This window comes from Osmerus mordax, chromosome 1 (genome assembly GCF_038355195.1).
Source record: "Osmerus mordax isolate fOsmMor3 chromosome 1, fOsmMor3.pri, whole genome shotgun sequence".
Classification (NCBI taxonomy): Eukaryota; Metazoa; Chordata; class Actinopteri; order Osmeriformes; family Osmeridae; genus Osmerus; species Osmerus mordax.
Window position 1 is genome coordinate 9290913 of NC_090050.1, and position 16197 is coordinate 9307109.

General features: G+C 42.6%; 1 protein-coding gene across 1 annotated transcript; it reads left to right on the plus strand.

Moving 5' to 3' along the window:
- Nucleotides 1-6495: 6495 nt before the first annotated feature.
- Nucleotides 6496-8349, plus strand: LOC136950697 (protein PHTF1-like). The gene is made up of 3 exons (XM_067245142.1): nucleotides 6496-6577; nucleotides 7230-7355; nucleotides 7581-8349. The coding sequence occupies exons 1-3, from the start codon at nucleotides 6500-6502 to the stop codon at nucleotides 7599-7601; spliced, it is 225 nt and encodes a 74-aa protein (XP_067101243.1). The 5' UTR covers nucleotides 6496-6499; the 3' UTR covers nucleotides 7602-8349.
- Nucleotides 8350-16197: the final 7848 nt, after the last annotated feature.

Consider the following 16197-nt stretch of genomic DNA (forward strand, 5'->3'; position numbering starts at 1 on the left):
TGTTCTTAGTGATACGTCTATGCACCCTCTCAAACCGCTAACCCCAAACAGAGGAGACTTACAGGAAGCCACACTGGCCTGTAAAGGACCAGTGGTCCAGACAGAGGGCTGAACAGAGGGAGCAGCAGCTCCTCCTCAATGACCTGAGGAGGAAGAGGACAGTAGGTGGAGGAGGTTTTTAATGACAGTCCAGCATGAAACAAGCAAACAGTAATCATGTTGTCCCCCCGCCAGTGATGTACTGTAGTTCCACCCTTGGGTCAGTCAGTGACCAGACCGCCCCCTAGTGGATTAAAGTCCACATTACTGTGTGACAACCTGATGCACACATGGAGACCGATCCATACTGTCCTCCCGATTCCATTGTGATGGGGGATAAAGGAATTGGTATGAACAAGCATCCATTAATGGTGAGATACAATCTAGTAGGTTGTGTTGTCTTACAGTGCTGGTTCTTCTGCATTGGCCATTCTCTGAAGAATTAAACCTTGATCTTGGTGAGTGGTCTGGAGTTTGGCCCTGGTCTGAAGATCTTTGCCTCGACTGAAAAGGTCAAAATGTTTAGGCCTTTAGGAGCATTATTTAAATCACACAGGTATAAACTGTAACCAGAGATAGGATGTGATGTAGTAGGTTTTGTTGCTCAACTGTACAGTCTTTGTCCTTTCCTGTGGGGGACTGAGGGCTCTTTCTCCACTGCCCAAAGATCTGTTTCAGAGGCTTTAGTTTACGTTTGTTTGACTTCTTCTTCGTGACTTTCTCTACCTTCATCAGACGGTGTCTACCGCCATCAGCTGAGAGGGAACTTTCTGATAGTTTGAACACAAAAAAGAATGGAATTAGCGATGTATCGTGAATTGTGTTTGTTATCCGGCAACTAGTTGTCCAAGGGCTCCTTAAACACTTACCATAATCTGTATCATCGTTTGTCTTCGCTGAGGAGGCAGACTTTCTTTTCATAGACACACAACAAGTCAGAAGGGAGAATAGGTGAAGAAATCTTGTAAGTGACTCTCCACTAGAGACCCCTGGGTCACTTTGGGCCTGACCCATTAAGCCAATAAATTGTTTTGATCTCAAATGTAAATAATCAAATAACTATTGCTATCTGTAATGAGAAACTAACTCTGCTATTTCATGATCTAACTGAAAACTCTGAAACTTCGAATTAAAGCTCAAGTTTTAGATGACATCATAATTGCAAGGCTCATTGTGACATAATGTCCATCATGTGTGAAAAAAAAATCAAGTTGTTTACAAATTAAACTAGTCCGCTTTCAAGTATTCCAACGTGATATCAAAGGAACATAATAAATTACAGTAACACATTACAGTTTTTCACAATTGTTAACACACGTTTCTCAAAACAATAACGTCTTTCTCAAAACTGCACACACAAAACTGAAAAGCTCACACACAAAATGCTAAACCTGACACTCCTTTGCAAGATGACTCTTTGCCATCAAATCTCTTACCTGTTCACAAAATGCACTACCAAGCATTCACAGCACACAGTAGTGCAAAATTGAAAACACAATTCTAGAAATGGAACACACCATACGAATGACTCTGGGGAATCAGCCATTTCAACTTTTGTAAAATGTCTCAGTGTAGGCCTAATTTTTTCAAACATAAAACAGCACACATATGCGGCAAAAAAACTTTTATTTCTGAACAGTACAGTACTGTCAACGGGCCTGCTCAACCCATTGCAGCACACAAAGTGATGTTCCCATCACGCTGGCCGGGGACCTCAACAATGGCGCGCTGGCCAATGACATTTCTGCCCCGGTGCCTCCTCTTCACCAGGTTGAATCCAACCTCATCAATGAATATGTATTCATATAGCTCATTAGCTGTGTCATGCTCCTGGATCCGCTGGAACAGACAGCATGATAATAATGCAAGTTATAGTATGGACACAGATGGGTCAACGCAGTGGACTACAGTGAGACACTGTAGAAAAGGAACAATATTGGATTACAGGTACAATACATGCGTGTCAGTGCTGAATGTATGGGACTTACAAGCACAAACTCTTGCCGTAACTCCTTGATGTGGTCTGTGTTTCAGTCGAATAGGACCCTGTACACTTGTTTCATCCGCATGGCATTCCTGGGGCATTCCTTTCCCCCATGTTTCTGAATGTGACATGGTCAGCCAGGATCCACGAACCATTTTCACAATGTCAGTCTCCTGTTCGGCTGTGAAAGTGCATGTTCTTCCTCCACGGTGTGGTTCTCTTTCAGTTCTGCAAAATACAAATACAGTGAGCACACTGTATTCTATTGATATGCAGTATTTCAGTACACAAGGCAAATATAATTCATACCTGTTCTCTATTCTAAAGGTTCTAATGATGGCCAGCCTCCCTCATGCTCAAACCATGGTTGAGCACATGGTCAACCATGGTGGCCCGAATCTCATTGGAGATCACCGTTCTCTTTCTTCTTTCTCCTCCTCCTCCTTCTTCTTCTCCTCTTCCTCCTCCTCCTTCTTGTCATCCTCCTCTTCCTCCTCCTTATCCTCCTCCTTGTCATCCTCTCCCTCCTCTTCCTTGTCCTCTTCCTTGTCCTCTTCCTTTTAATTCTGCAGTCCTGATCGCAAATTGCTCACCAGACCTAAGATTTGAATATTTGTGTGTTGTAGGTTGATGCTTTGAGAGCTTTACTTGAGAAGTGTGTTTAACAACTGAACATTGTGTGTAGTGTTTTGTGACAACAAGGTGATGTGTAATTGACATCAGTGTGTAAACAAGGAAAGTCAGAGTCTAATGCAGATAAGGGAGTGTGAAGTAGTGCCAAATTGGGTCGAGCAATTGGTACATGAAGTGAAGGTTGTGAAAATTGTGCCAAAGTTTTGCTTTTTGTGTGTTAACAATTGTGAAAAACTGTAATGAGGTGCTTCAACTAGAGTTAAAGCTGGTTAATGAATGGATCTTGGAAAATAAGATGAAGTTGAATGTTTTAAAAACTAAATGCATGGTTATAGGTTCTAAATATTCTCTCCGGACAGATCAGAAATTAAGCCTCTCTTTAAAGGGTGCTACTATGGAGCAGGTCAAAGAAGTCAAACTGTTGGGTGTCATTATTGACGAAACACTGTCATGGTCCACTCAGATTAAAAATTAGAAGGAGTGCTCATCTGCTAACCAACACAACAATTAGACTACTCATACAATCTCTAGTTCTGTCAAATCTGGACTACTGTCCTGTTATCTGGTCTAGTGCATCAAAGCAGGAACTTAATAAACTTCAGCTTGCTCCGAACAGAGCGGCAAGACTAACACTTGACTGCTCTGTCAGGAGTAGTGTGGAGGATATGCATGCCAGGCTGTCATGGGTGAGGGTGGATGAAAGACTGGCATGCAGCCTTATTCTGTTCTTAAATAATGTCTATTTCTCACAGAAACCCGTCAGTTTGTCTCTACAGCTATCACATGTAAATGAGACACAGTTTTAATACTAGACAGGCACTAAGTGGTCACTTTACTCTTCCTCTACCCAGAACCAATGCACTTAAGAAAACGGTAATGTACAGAGCTATTGCATACTGGAATGTGCTCCCCTCATATTTGACTCTAACAAGAAATACATGTGATTTCAAAAGGAAACTTAAGGCAGCAATAATCAGAAAGGAAATTAGAGTAGATTAGGTTATTATTTTAGGACAGACAACAATGATGTTTTAAGTCTGTTTTTGTTTGTTATTTTATTTTTACTGTAAATGTTGTTTTCTAAGTTTGTGTTTTTGTTCACCAACATTGATCATGTTGTACTGCATGTTATGATTTATATTGTAATGTTTTCTGCCTGAATCCCAGGAAAAATAGTCTCCACTACGGTGTAGACTTATGGGGATCCTTAATAAACATAAACGGAGGCGTTGCCTCGACATACCAACTGAGGCACTGTATCGACATACCAACTGAGGCTTTGCTCGACGTACCAACTGAGGCGTTTGCCTCGACATACCATGAGGCGTTGCCTCGACAGGCTCACATCCACAGTCCATGCTCTTATGGTTCTTCCCTTTGGCACTTATTTTGGTTGTTCACAATATGTGCTTCATGTGTTGGCTACCCGCAATGTTTTTGGGGCTATCTTGTTGTTATTATCAGTGACCTATGCACTTTGTAAAGCTCTCTCTTGGAAGTCGCTTTAGATAAAAGCGTCTGCTAAATGAATAAATGTAAATGTAAGATGATAGCGTCCTCATGTGATCCACTGACGTGCGGTGATGTCAGTAAGAGGCTAGGCACTGAGTTATGAAAGCCAGATTACCTAATTTACTGTTAGGTAGGGTGACCAGATTTGAGTTTGTGAAAAACTCGAATCTCAAATCCAAAACTTGTAGTTTGTGAAAGACCCAGAGAAACACATATCCGACGAGGCAAAATCCCGGACAATTTTGGAATCCCTGCCGGACGCATTTTTAGGTCTCAAAAAGAGGACATGTCCGGGTAAAAGAGGACGTCTGGTCACACTACTGTTAGGCTAATATGTAAAAAACAGTAAACGCAGTAAACGGTACAAGCAGTAGCCTACAGCCGCTGACTATTAGCACAGCCACATAGCCAATCTTTTATTCCATACCAGTCAGTTTGAAACGATCGAAAAAAATGTGTCCCTTTTGCTGCAGTAGTCCATTTAAGTCTGGCGTAGACCTCCCTCTTGCTGTTAACTCTTTTTTTGAATAAAATCGATCTTGGAGTAATTCCTCAACTCTGTGATATCGGCACACACCGCTGCTGTCATTTTGACTTGAATTTCGCGGGGATTACGTTTACAATGTAGCTGGTGTAATGACGTCAGCTGCGCAAATGTCCAGTAATATCTCGATTTTAATTGGTCCATGTTTGATACGTAACGTAGGTGATTACTGGCATAACATATTTACGTGCAAAGGCACAGCAGAGTTGTGCTTTTCTACGTACATTTTGAAGAATACAGTATCAGTTTTTCGCTTGTCGTCCGCAGTGAATGGCTGTTTATTCTACAATTTTTGTTGTATAAAGATTATGCAACTGCTACATTTGTCATCGTAACATCTAAACAATTGGAATAACACACATATTGTATATATAAATCACAAGACTAAACAGTAAAAATATAAATACAAGTTTATTAAATAAAATGATTTAATAAACATGTTTACGTTTGGCAGTGCCTACCTTGCCTACCCAGACTGCACGACACTGATGTGATGCTTTAGTTATTGGCTGTTTTAGCGTTTCCACCAAACAACAGTGCCACCCTCAGGCTGACAGTAATATTTCAGTGAAGCTGACCTGGCTATGGAGCATTCATAAAATATGTATAACATTTTTTAATTTTAAGTATTTTAATTTGAATGTATATTGTCACACTGTGAGTGAAACAGTTAGTGAAGCATGTAAAAAATATTTTGTAAACATTTATATTGTATTTTTGTTACTATGATTTATGGCATGTTTCAAGTGCACCTACGGAACGAGCTCCAACATAAGCCTGTGCTCTGGTATTTTCTTTTGGGTAACAGGTGTGGGACTGAACTGTGAGCACTCTGCAAGGACTCAAAGGATAGTGTAATGTTCTCTTCTGTGCATGGTTTGAACAAAACAAGAACGTTTAATATTCTGATATTAATGTGATGTGATTGGTAGTACCATAAGTGATTTTTGAGTGAAAGGTGCATTTACAAATTTGGTAGTGAAGTAGGCCTACCTTTAAGAGGACTGATATTTATATTCATTGTATTTCAATGATTTCCTTTTGTCATCATTCATGTGTTTCTAGAGAAATGTCATAGGTGATTTAAACTGATCGTAAAGTTTCTCTAGTGGAGGCTTGAAAATAATAGTACCGGTAACTGGATATTGCCATATTTACACTTCATTGGTAAGCGTTTATATATTTCAGCCAGCTCACAATTCAGCTGCTGGGAACCCAGGTTCTAGTTTATCTTTGTATTGATTAAATGTCCCATATGGCTAAGAAAAGTGTTACACACACCTACAGCGACGTAAAGTATGTACAATCACATATTTACAAACATACTCTCTCTCACACACACACATACACACACATACAGTCATATTTACAAACTCGCGTGCACACACACAGTGACCACACAACACTCGTTCGCTGAGTCACTCACGCACACACACACAGATGCATTCTTCTGTATGCAGACACACACACTCACACATGCACACTCAGTAAACAAAAACTGGGAGTCAGGTGGCTGAGCGGTTAGGGAATCGGGCTAGTAATCAGAAGGTTGCTGGTTCGATTCCCCGGCCGTGCAAAATGATGTTGTTGTCGTGCAAAATGATGTTGCAAGGCACTTCACCTTACTTGCCTCGGGGGAATGTCCCTGTACTTACTGTAAGTTGCTCTGGATAAGAGCGTCTGCTAAATGACTAAATGTAAATGTAAACACATGTACTCTGTCACACACGCTCCCTTACTCACAGCTAGTTTCCTGCTCCTTCCCCCAGATAAACCTGTATCTCAAGATGGAAAAGAAGCCCAACAAGAAAGAAGAACTGAACATAGTGAACAATGTTCTGAAGCTCGCAACTAAACTCATGAAAGTAAGTAACCCTCAGCAATCGTCTTGTTAAAAAATTAAGATGTATTCCGTTTGCAGACGGGTTTATCCATGCAATGTACAGAGGGGGATTTGAACCTGCAACCTATGGTTTAGTAGCAGTCACTACCACTGAGCTACTGTATCCCCATCCCCTGTATCACTGGTCTTCATCTTTCACCAGGGACTGACTCATTTGTTACAAAGTTAGTACTGTAACTACTGTAACTGTGTCATTTTCAATTAACTGATGCATGGTAGGTGTAATAGTTAAAGTGCATCCGGAAAGTTTTCAAGGCGCTTCACTTTTTCCACGTTACAGGTGTATTCCAAAATGGATTACATGTATTTTTTTCCTCAAAATTCTACACACAATACCCATAATAATAACGTGAAACAAGCTTTTTTTAAATGTTTGCAAATCTATTAAAAAAAAATTAACATACTTTTTTCACTTTGTCAAAAACAAGTCAGAATTCAACTTAAGATCCAAAGAGCTTGTATTTTCTTAAATGTATTTTATGTCTGTGATTCCAATACGTTCCGTGCTTTATCATGTCTGCCCTCTCCCCCTCCATTCCCATCTCCCTCAACCCACCCTCCTAACCCCTCCCCTACCCCAATCCCCGCTCCCCTTACTCCCCTCCTCCCCCCAGGAGTTGGACATCCCCTTCCGGCTGCTGGGTCTGACGGTGAACCCCCTGGTGTACAACATCACCCGGGTGGTCATCCTGTCAGCCCTGTCCGCCGTGGTCAGCGACCTGCTGGGCTTCAATATCAGGGTGAGCTCCTCCCCCTTCCCTCCCCCCCACTGGTCTACAATTAGTGAGCATGTCGAATGTACAACCTCCAATGCAGGAGTTAGTCTAGAACTAGGTTGCGATGCTCCCCAGGAAACAGGCCCTAGCACCTCCCTGTAGAGCGCGTCAACATTCACCATACAGCGTTCTTCGAGAGGGAATCTTTGAGCTGATGTTGCTTCCTCTCTTTCTCGTCCGTTCCCCCAGCTGTGGAAGATCAAGCCTTGATGGGAACGTGCCAAACCAAACCACTGAGTGTTGGACACTGGAAAACTGGACCAGCCCCTGATGCCTGTCCAGACGGGGCCAGCCGACCTTTGACCTTTTGGCCTGTCTGTTCTGAGAGTGTGCGTACCTACTGACCCTCCACCCCTGCTTCTCCGTAGCTTCCCTGGCCCCTCGGAGCACCAGATCTCCATGGACCACCGCTCGCTTCGGCCCCTCTGTGACAAATCCCTTCTCCCTGTCCCTGGATGCTGCTAGCTCTCCCTGGACACTCTGTTAGCTGTCCCTGATGGATGTCCTGGACAACGCTGGCTGTCCCTGTTATCTCTTGTTGGGATGGATGCTACTCGGGTTGCCATGACTACCGTACCTCGGTGTCCCCTTCGTCCCTAGCATGTCACAGCAGCCGCTGGCTGGCCAGACCAGCGCCAAGACGCCTGAACATCACTCTTACCAGTCTTCCTTCTCTGGCTTCTCGTCTGTCAAACTAGTTGCCAATGGGTGCCTTTCCCCCAAAAAATGGGTTGTGTGATTGTTTGGTTAAGACAAATGAATGTGTTCTAGATCCGAAATAGGCGGTGGTGGTGGAATTCTGCAGTGGCATATTACCGGTAGTGAAAGCAAAACGTCACGGTTATGGCGTGACCATGTGTGACCTTTTAGGCGTCATCGAGGTTACGCGACGGTATGTAGACTAGGTCACTGTGCTCCATGTGCTAAAATGTGAAAGCGATGTCAGCGAAACACTACACGGATTAACAAGATGGTATTAACTGCATTGATGCTTCTTTTTATTTAAGGGGAACCAGAGCGCTTTATTTATTTGCAGTTTCAGCGTTGCAATTACTTGCCGAGTGGTATCTACAGAACTACATTCTTGGGGCGAAATCGATTGCTTTTGTATTGAAGACCAATATTCATCAAAGACTGTATTCAACAAGTTTCTATATCCTTGTTTTTTTAAAGTTCAGGGGACACTTTGACTGAGGATTTCCAGAACATACTCTCTGTCAATGTGATATGAAAAACAATGAGAATGGGAACTGATTTTTTTCTTATCTGGCCATTTTCCTCTTTCCAAGAATGAAGCAAAGCACTCAATGTTTTGGTGTCCACACTTTTGCACATATAGTTTAATCTGCCATCTTTCATTGAACAATTGAGTCCTCCATACACACTGTTGTTGCAGGTATTAAACAATCATAGACATCGCTGAGGTACCTAAAAGACACCATCTATTTGGAAAGATTCTATCGGTCTGATCTGAGTTCTTTACTTTGATAGATACCATCCACAAAAAGGCACAGATCAAGTGTTCTGCGTATGTTTTCTTCATGCAGACCACGATGGTATTGGCTGTAGACTCGTCTGTTCTGCTCTGGAGCTGTAGAATGTGAGACCTTGCTAGTCCAAGGAGGACAAAAGGAACTCCACCTGCATTTCTAGGTTCCCAAGGACTTCTCCAGACATAATCTCAGGACAGCCATATAGATGGTGCTCAAAATCAAAGATGGCGTCCATCCATGACTGCATCTGGCTCTGAGAACACATTGAGACATCCAAAACATTTAGTACTGTAAATCTACAAAGACACAGTGAACACTGTCCAGGTAGAGTGTGTGAAGGGGAGAGAAAGAAAGAGTGTGAGACAGAGAGAAAGAGACTGCACCTTGATTCTTAATAAAAAGTTCTCAGATCTCTGGCTCCAGCTCTGTCCTGGTGGTCTGATGGACAGAATGACCCCAAAGAGCAGATGGAGGAATCCATTGGGCCTCTGGAGTAGCAGTAGAGAGACATGAGAGATGAGACACAGTCAACATAACAATAGGACTACAGAATGGTGGGTTGGACCAGCCAATAAGATTACACTATTATGTTTGTGTCTCTTACTGGGGCAGCATGGACTGTCTTGCCCTCCAAAAGGCCGAGCAGGATCATTTCAAAGAACAAATCAAGGAAATTGATTTGGGTGATCTGAAATCAAACAAGTGCATATTTTAAAGAACAGTGTGACACAAAATGACAAAAAGACCAAAAACCTTCATCACAACCTCATTCATTGCTATGGAATGACTGGAATCTGATCTGCTGTCTGGCTACACCTACTCCTGATTGGCTAATTTCCTCCATCATAGCCTGTCTGTTTCCTGGCTCATTGATGAAGGAGACCAGGCGGTCATAGGCTTGCTGAAAGTCCCTCACATCCTCAAAACAGAAACGTAATAAAACTCACACCTCAAACTTCTTATTGAGTACAAAACACTAAGACTCATTGCCCTCTCTCTTTCTCTCGCGGTATTGTGAATTCTGTAGTTACCTGGTTATTGAGCTGAACAAGTAGACCAAGAACCATCCGCCCAGCATGGCTGATGTAGTTAAGGGACTTGTTGGTGTTGGTCAGATCCTGGAAAATATTGGAGAACCATCGGGACACTGTATCTACATGAAGTAAAATGTAGAGACTCATGACAAATACTGTTTCTCGTTACCTTAAAGGTATTGCGGAGGGCAGCCAGTTTACCCTCAAAATCTGTGGTCCCTTTGTAGGCAAAATAGCTTCTGTATCAAGAAAATGAAATACTCATTGATATCGTGAGATGTACTGAAGAAGCACTTTAGGTTTCATTCTGTACACAGGAGAGTAGCAGGACTATTTTCATCCAGTATTCCTATAGAACTTACTGCATCAGGGGCACCTCCACAATTGGTTCCTCCACAATGTCCTCCTCAATATCCTGCAACACAAAAGCAACATTTGTCTCAATCTCAAGGCACCTTTCACTCAGTGGCCAGTGGAGTCACTGGCAGAGGTACAAGCCCATGTAAATGGAAAGACATTTTACCTGAGGAGTGTCGTCAAAGTGGGGAGAAGGAGCCGGGGGAGGAGGAGAGCCGTGAGGAGAGCGAGGTGGAGGAGGGTCACTGAAGGTGGACTCTGTGTTGGAGCGAGACCAGCTCGCCGTCCGTGTCTCACCTGCTGCCTCGGCGAAGCCCTCGAAAGTGGTCTTCACGTCCACCTCCTGTGGTTAGGAAACACAGAACATCTTTAGACGTTTAGTACACCGTTAAACAGTGACGACTCTCAACCGAACAAGACGTTTCGACAAGGATAGTGTCGTGCACCTGGCCATCCTCAAAGTACAAGAACTCCTTTCTTATGTTGATGCAGTAGGACGTCACGTGACTCATCTCTCTATCGAGTAACTAGGGAGGACAAAGCAGAACTCATCAGTTTATTACTAACTGATATCAAATCTGTGTCAAGCTGTCAACACTGAAGCAGCGTTGATGTCCGCTTGTGAACATTAGGTGTTCGACTGACCTGCACCCCTGTGACCTCCTGTTTGATGGTAGACACAGCCACCAATCCCTGAAAAAGACACACAGGAATACATTCAGTTTCCTCCAGGAACCGTAGGATCAGCCAGATGCTCTGGTTGGTGGCCTGTTCAGTCCTCAGTATTCTCTCACCTCAGGGGTCAGAAAGTCAATGTGGAGCTGTCTCTTCCACCACAGCTGGGTCCGTTGGTCCATGACTACACTGATCTTCTGCTCAACCTCCTCCAGGGTCTGTAAAGAGAGGGTTCCCTTAATATAAATGCAACATGTTGGGGATTGAACTTCAGTCTCCTAATTGCTAAGCCAAACATACCAACAGACCGAAAAGACATCCTTTGTTCCAAGGTTGAGATTAGAGCTTGTAACTCGCAGACAGGGCTGACTCATTAAGTGCGTTTCCACACTACCACGTTACCGTTGTGTGTGTGTGTGTGTGTGTAGTGGTCAATACAGAATCAGAGAAGTCCACATGACAGAGTTGTCTGAATTACCTGCAGTCGTCCGGTATTGCGCCTGGTGTTTGTGAAAACTGAGCCGTTCCAAGTATCCATGAGGGGTAGGTCCTCCTCAAAGAGTTCCTCCTTGTGGAACCTCTTAGATTTCTCCTCACTCAGGGAAGAGGCGTCCTTCTCCGGCTCAGGCAAGACAGGCTGCACAACAAGAGCCAAACAGTCACCCTAACTTGCAATTTAACACACTGTCCTTTGAAACAATCCTTTCAATCCTGTCTGTTTTGGTTTTCATTGTACTGCCGTGGCATACAAATAAGTGTAGATGCTAATAGTTTGGGCTTCTCATTCAGTTTATTTCGATGTTACTAAGATTACCTGTCCTCTGGAAAGGGTCAAAGCCTCCAAAGTCATTTTCCCAGCTACGGTGAGGTACACTTTGGGAAACTGTTTGGGCCAAACAGGGGCCATGAAGAAAGTCTGTGGCAGGGAAGATATTAAGACAATCAAGTACATCCTCTTGGTTGAGGGTGACTTCATGATTTAAACCAGTTTATTATTTATTTTTAATCTCCAGACAGTAAATAATGGACTAAGAATATGGAATGTGGAGTGAAATAGTTACCAGATTGTCCAGAGATATTAAGATGCTCAGTACCAGCTTCCCAGCATGAGTCAGTTTGAGAACCGGCATGGGTGAAGGAGCCTTCATGGCAGAGAGAAAAGTTAGAGAATCTTAGGACTTGTATGGAAAATCGTTATTTGTGTCGAGTATATTATCAGTGTGTTACGATGACATAACTAGCTATTGCTATTTGCCCATGTTCTTAGTGATACGTCTATGCACCCTCTCAAACCGCTAACCCCAAACAGAGGAGACTTACAGGAAGCCACACTGGCCTGTAAAGGACCAGTGGTCCAGACAGAGGGCTGAACAGAGGGAGCAGCAGCTCCTCCTCAATGACCTGAGGAGGAAGAGGACAGTAGGTGGAGGAGGTTTTTAATGACAGTCCAGCATGAAACAAGCAAACAGTAATCATGTTGTCCCCCCGCCAGTGATGTACTGTAGTTCCACCCTTGGGTCAGTCAGTGACCAGACCGCCCCCTAGTGGATTAAAGTCCACATTACTGTGTGACAACCTGATGCACACATGGAGACCGATCCATACTGTCCTCCCGATTCCATTGTGATGGGGGATAAAGGAATTGGTATGAACAAGCATCCATTAATGGTGAGATACAATCTAGTAGGTTGTGTTGTCTTACAGTGCTGGTTCTTCTGCATTGGCCATTCTCTGAAGAATTAAACCTTGATCTTGGTGAGTGGTCTGGAGTTTGGCCCTGGTCTGAAGATCTTTGCCTCGACTGAAAAGGTCAAAATGTTTAGGCCTTTAGGAGCATTATTTAAATCAAACAGGTATAAATTGTAACCAGAGATAGGATGTGATGTAGTAGGTTTTGTTGCTCAACTGTACAGTCTTTGTCCTTTCCTGTGGGGGACTGAGGGCTCTTTCTCCACTGCCCAAAGATCTGTTTCAGAGGCTTTAGTTTACGTTTGTTTGACTTCTTCTTCGTGACTTTCTCTACCTTCATCAGACGGTGTCTACCGCCATCAGCTGAGAGGGAACTTTCTGATAGTTTGAACACAAAAAAGAATGGAATTAGCGATGTATCGTGAATTGTGTTTGTTATCCGGCAACTAGTTGTCCAAGGGCTCCTTAAACACTTACCATAATCTGTATCATCGTTTGTCTTCGCTGAGGAGGCAGACTTTCTTTTCATAGACACACAACAAGTCAGAAGGGAGAATAGGTGAAGAAATCTTGTAAGTGACTCTCCACTAGAGACCCCTGGGTCACTTTGGGCCTGACCCATTAAGCCAATAAATAGTTTTGATCTCAAATGTAAATAATCAAATAACTATTGCTATCTGTAATGAGAAACTAACTCTGCTATTTCATGATCTAACTGAAAACTCTGAAACTTCGAATTAAAGCTCAAGTTGTAGATGACATCATAATTGCAAGGCTCATTGTGACATAATGTCCATCATGTGTGAAAAAAAAATCAAGTTGTTTACAAATTAAACTAGTCCGCTTTCAAGTATTCCAACGTGATATCAAAGGAACATAATAAATTACAGTAACACATTACAGTTTTTCACAATTGTTAACACACGTTTCTCAAAACAATAACGGCTTTCTCAAAACTGCACACACAAAACTGAAAAGCTCACACACAAAATGCTAAACCTGACACTCCTTTGCAAGATGACTCTTTGCCATCAAATCTCTTACCTGTTCACAAAATGCACTACCAAGCATTCACAGCACACAGTAGTGCAAAATTGAAAACACAATTCTAGAAATGGAACACACCATACGAATGACTCTGGGGAATCAGCCATTTCAACTTTTGTAAAATGTCTCAGTGTAGGCCTAATTTTTTCAAACATAAAACAGCACACATATGCGGCAAAAAAAGTTTTATTTCTGAACAGTACAGTACTGTCAACGGGCCTGCTCAACCCATTGCAGCACACAAAGTGATGTTCCCATCACGCTGGCCGGGGACCTCAACAATGGCGCGCTGGCCAATGACATTTCTGCCCCGGTGCCTCCTCTTCACCAGGTTGAATCCAACCTCATCAATGAATATGTATTCATATAGCTCATTAGCTGTGTCATGCTCCTGGATCCGCTGGAACAGACAGCATGATAATAATGCAAGTTATAGTATGGACACAGATGGGTCAACGCAGTGGACTACAGTGAGACACTGTAGAAAAGGAACAATATTGGATTACTGGTACAATACATGCGTGTCAGTGCTGAATGTATGGGACTTACAAGCACAAACTCTTGCCGTAACTCCTTGATGTGGTCTGTGTTTCAGTCGAATAGGACCCTGTACACTTGTTTCATCCGCATGGCATTCCTGGGGCATTCCTTTCCCCCATGTTTCTGAATGTGACATGGTCAGCCAGGATCCACGAACCATTTTCACAATGTCAGTCTCCTGTTCGGCTGTGAAAGTGCATGTTCTTCCTCCACGGTGTGGTTCTCTTTCAGTTCTGCAAAATACAAATACAGTGAGCACACTGTATTCTATTGATATGCAGTATTTCAGTACACAAGGCAAATATAATTCATACCTGTTCTCTATTCTAAAGGTTCTAATGATGGCCAGCCTCCCTCATGCTCAAACCATGGTTGAGCACATGGTCAACCATGGTGGCCCGAATCTCATTGGAGATCACCGTTCTCTTTCTTCTTTCTCCTCCTCCTCCTTCTTCTTCTCCTCTTCCTCCTCCTCCTTCTTGTCATCCTCCTCTTCCTCCTCCTTATCCTCCTCCTTGTCATCCTCTCCCTCCTCTTCCTTGTCCTCTTCCTTGTCCTCTTCCTTGTCCTCTTCCTTTTAATTCTGCAGTCCTGATCGCAAATTGCTCACCAGACCTAAGATTTGAATATTTGTGTGTTGTAGGTTGATGCTTTGAGAGCTTTACTTGAGAAGTGTGTTTAACAACTGAACATTGTGTGTAGTGTTTTGACAACAAGGTGATGTGTAATTGACATCAGTGTGTAAACAAGGAAAGTCAGAGTCTAATGCAGATAAGGGAGTGTGAAGTAGTGCCAAATTGGGTCAAGCAATTGGTACATGAAGTGAAGGTTGTGAAAATTGTGCCAAAGTTTTGCTTTTTGTGTGTTAACAATTGTGAAAAACTGTAATGAGGTGCTTCAACTAGAGTTAAAGCTGGTTAATGAATGGATCTTGGAAAATAAGATGAAGTTGAATGTTTTAAAAACTAAATGCATGGTTATAGGTTCTAAATATTCTCTCCGGACAGATCAGAAATTAAGCCTCTCTTTAAAGGGTGCTACTATGGAGCAGGTCAAAGAAGTCAAACTGTTGGGTGTCATTATTGACGAAACACTGTCATGGTCCACTCAGATTAAAAATTAGAAGGAGTGCTCATCTGCTAACCAACACAACAATTAGACTACTCATACAATCTCTAGTTCTGTCAAATCTGGACTACTGTCCTGTTATCTGGTCTAGTGCATCAAAGCAGGAACTTAATAAACTTCAGCTTGCTCCGAACAGAGCGGCAAGACTAACACTTGACTGCTCTGTCAGGAGTAGTGTGGAGGATATGCATGCCAGGCTGTCATGGGTGAGGGTGGATGAAAGACTAGCATGCAGCCTTATTCTGTTCTTAAATAATGTCTATTTCTCACAGAAACCCGTCAGTTTGTCTCTACAGCTATCACATGTAAATGAGACACAGTTTTAATACTAGACAGGCACTAAGTGGTCACTTTACTCTTCCTCTACCCAGAACCAATGCACTTAAGAAAACGGTAATGTACAGAGCTATTGCATACTGGAATGTGCTCCCCTCATATTTGACTCTAACAAGAAATACATGTGATTTCAAAAGGAAACTTAAGGCAGCAATAATCAGAAATGAAATTAGAGTAGATTAGGTTATTATTTTAGGACAGACAACAATGATGTTTTAAGTCTGTTTTTGTTTGTTATTTTATTTTTACTGTAAATGTTGTTTTCTAAGTTTGTGTTTTTGTTCACCAACATTGATCATGTTGTACTGCATGTTATGATTTATATTGTAATGTTTTCTGCCTGAATCCCAGGAATAATAGTCTCCACTACGGTGTAGACTTATGGGGATCCTTAATAAACATAAACATAAACGGAGGCGTTGCCTCGACATACCAACTGAGGCACTGTATCGACATACCAACTGAGGCTTTGCTCGACGTACCAACTGAGGCGTTTGCCTCGACATA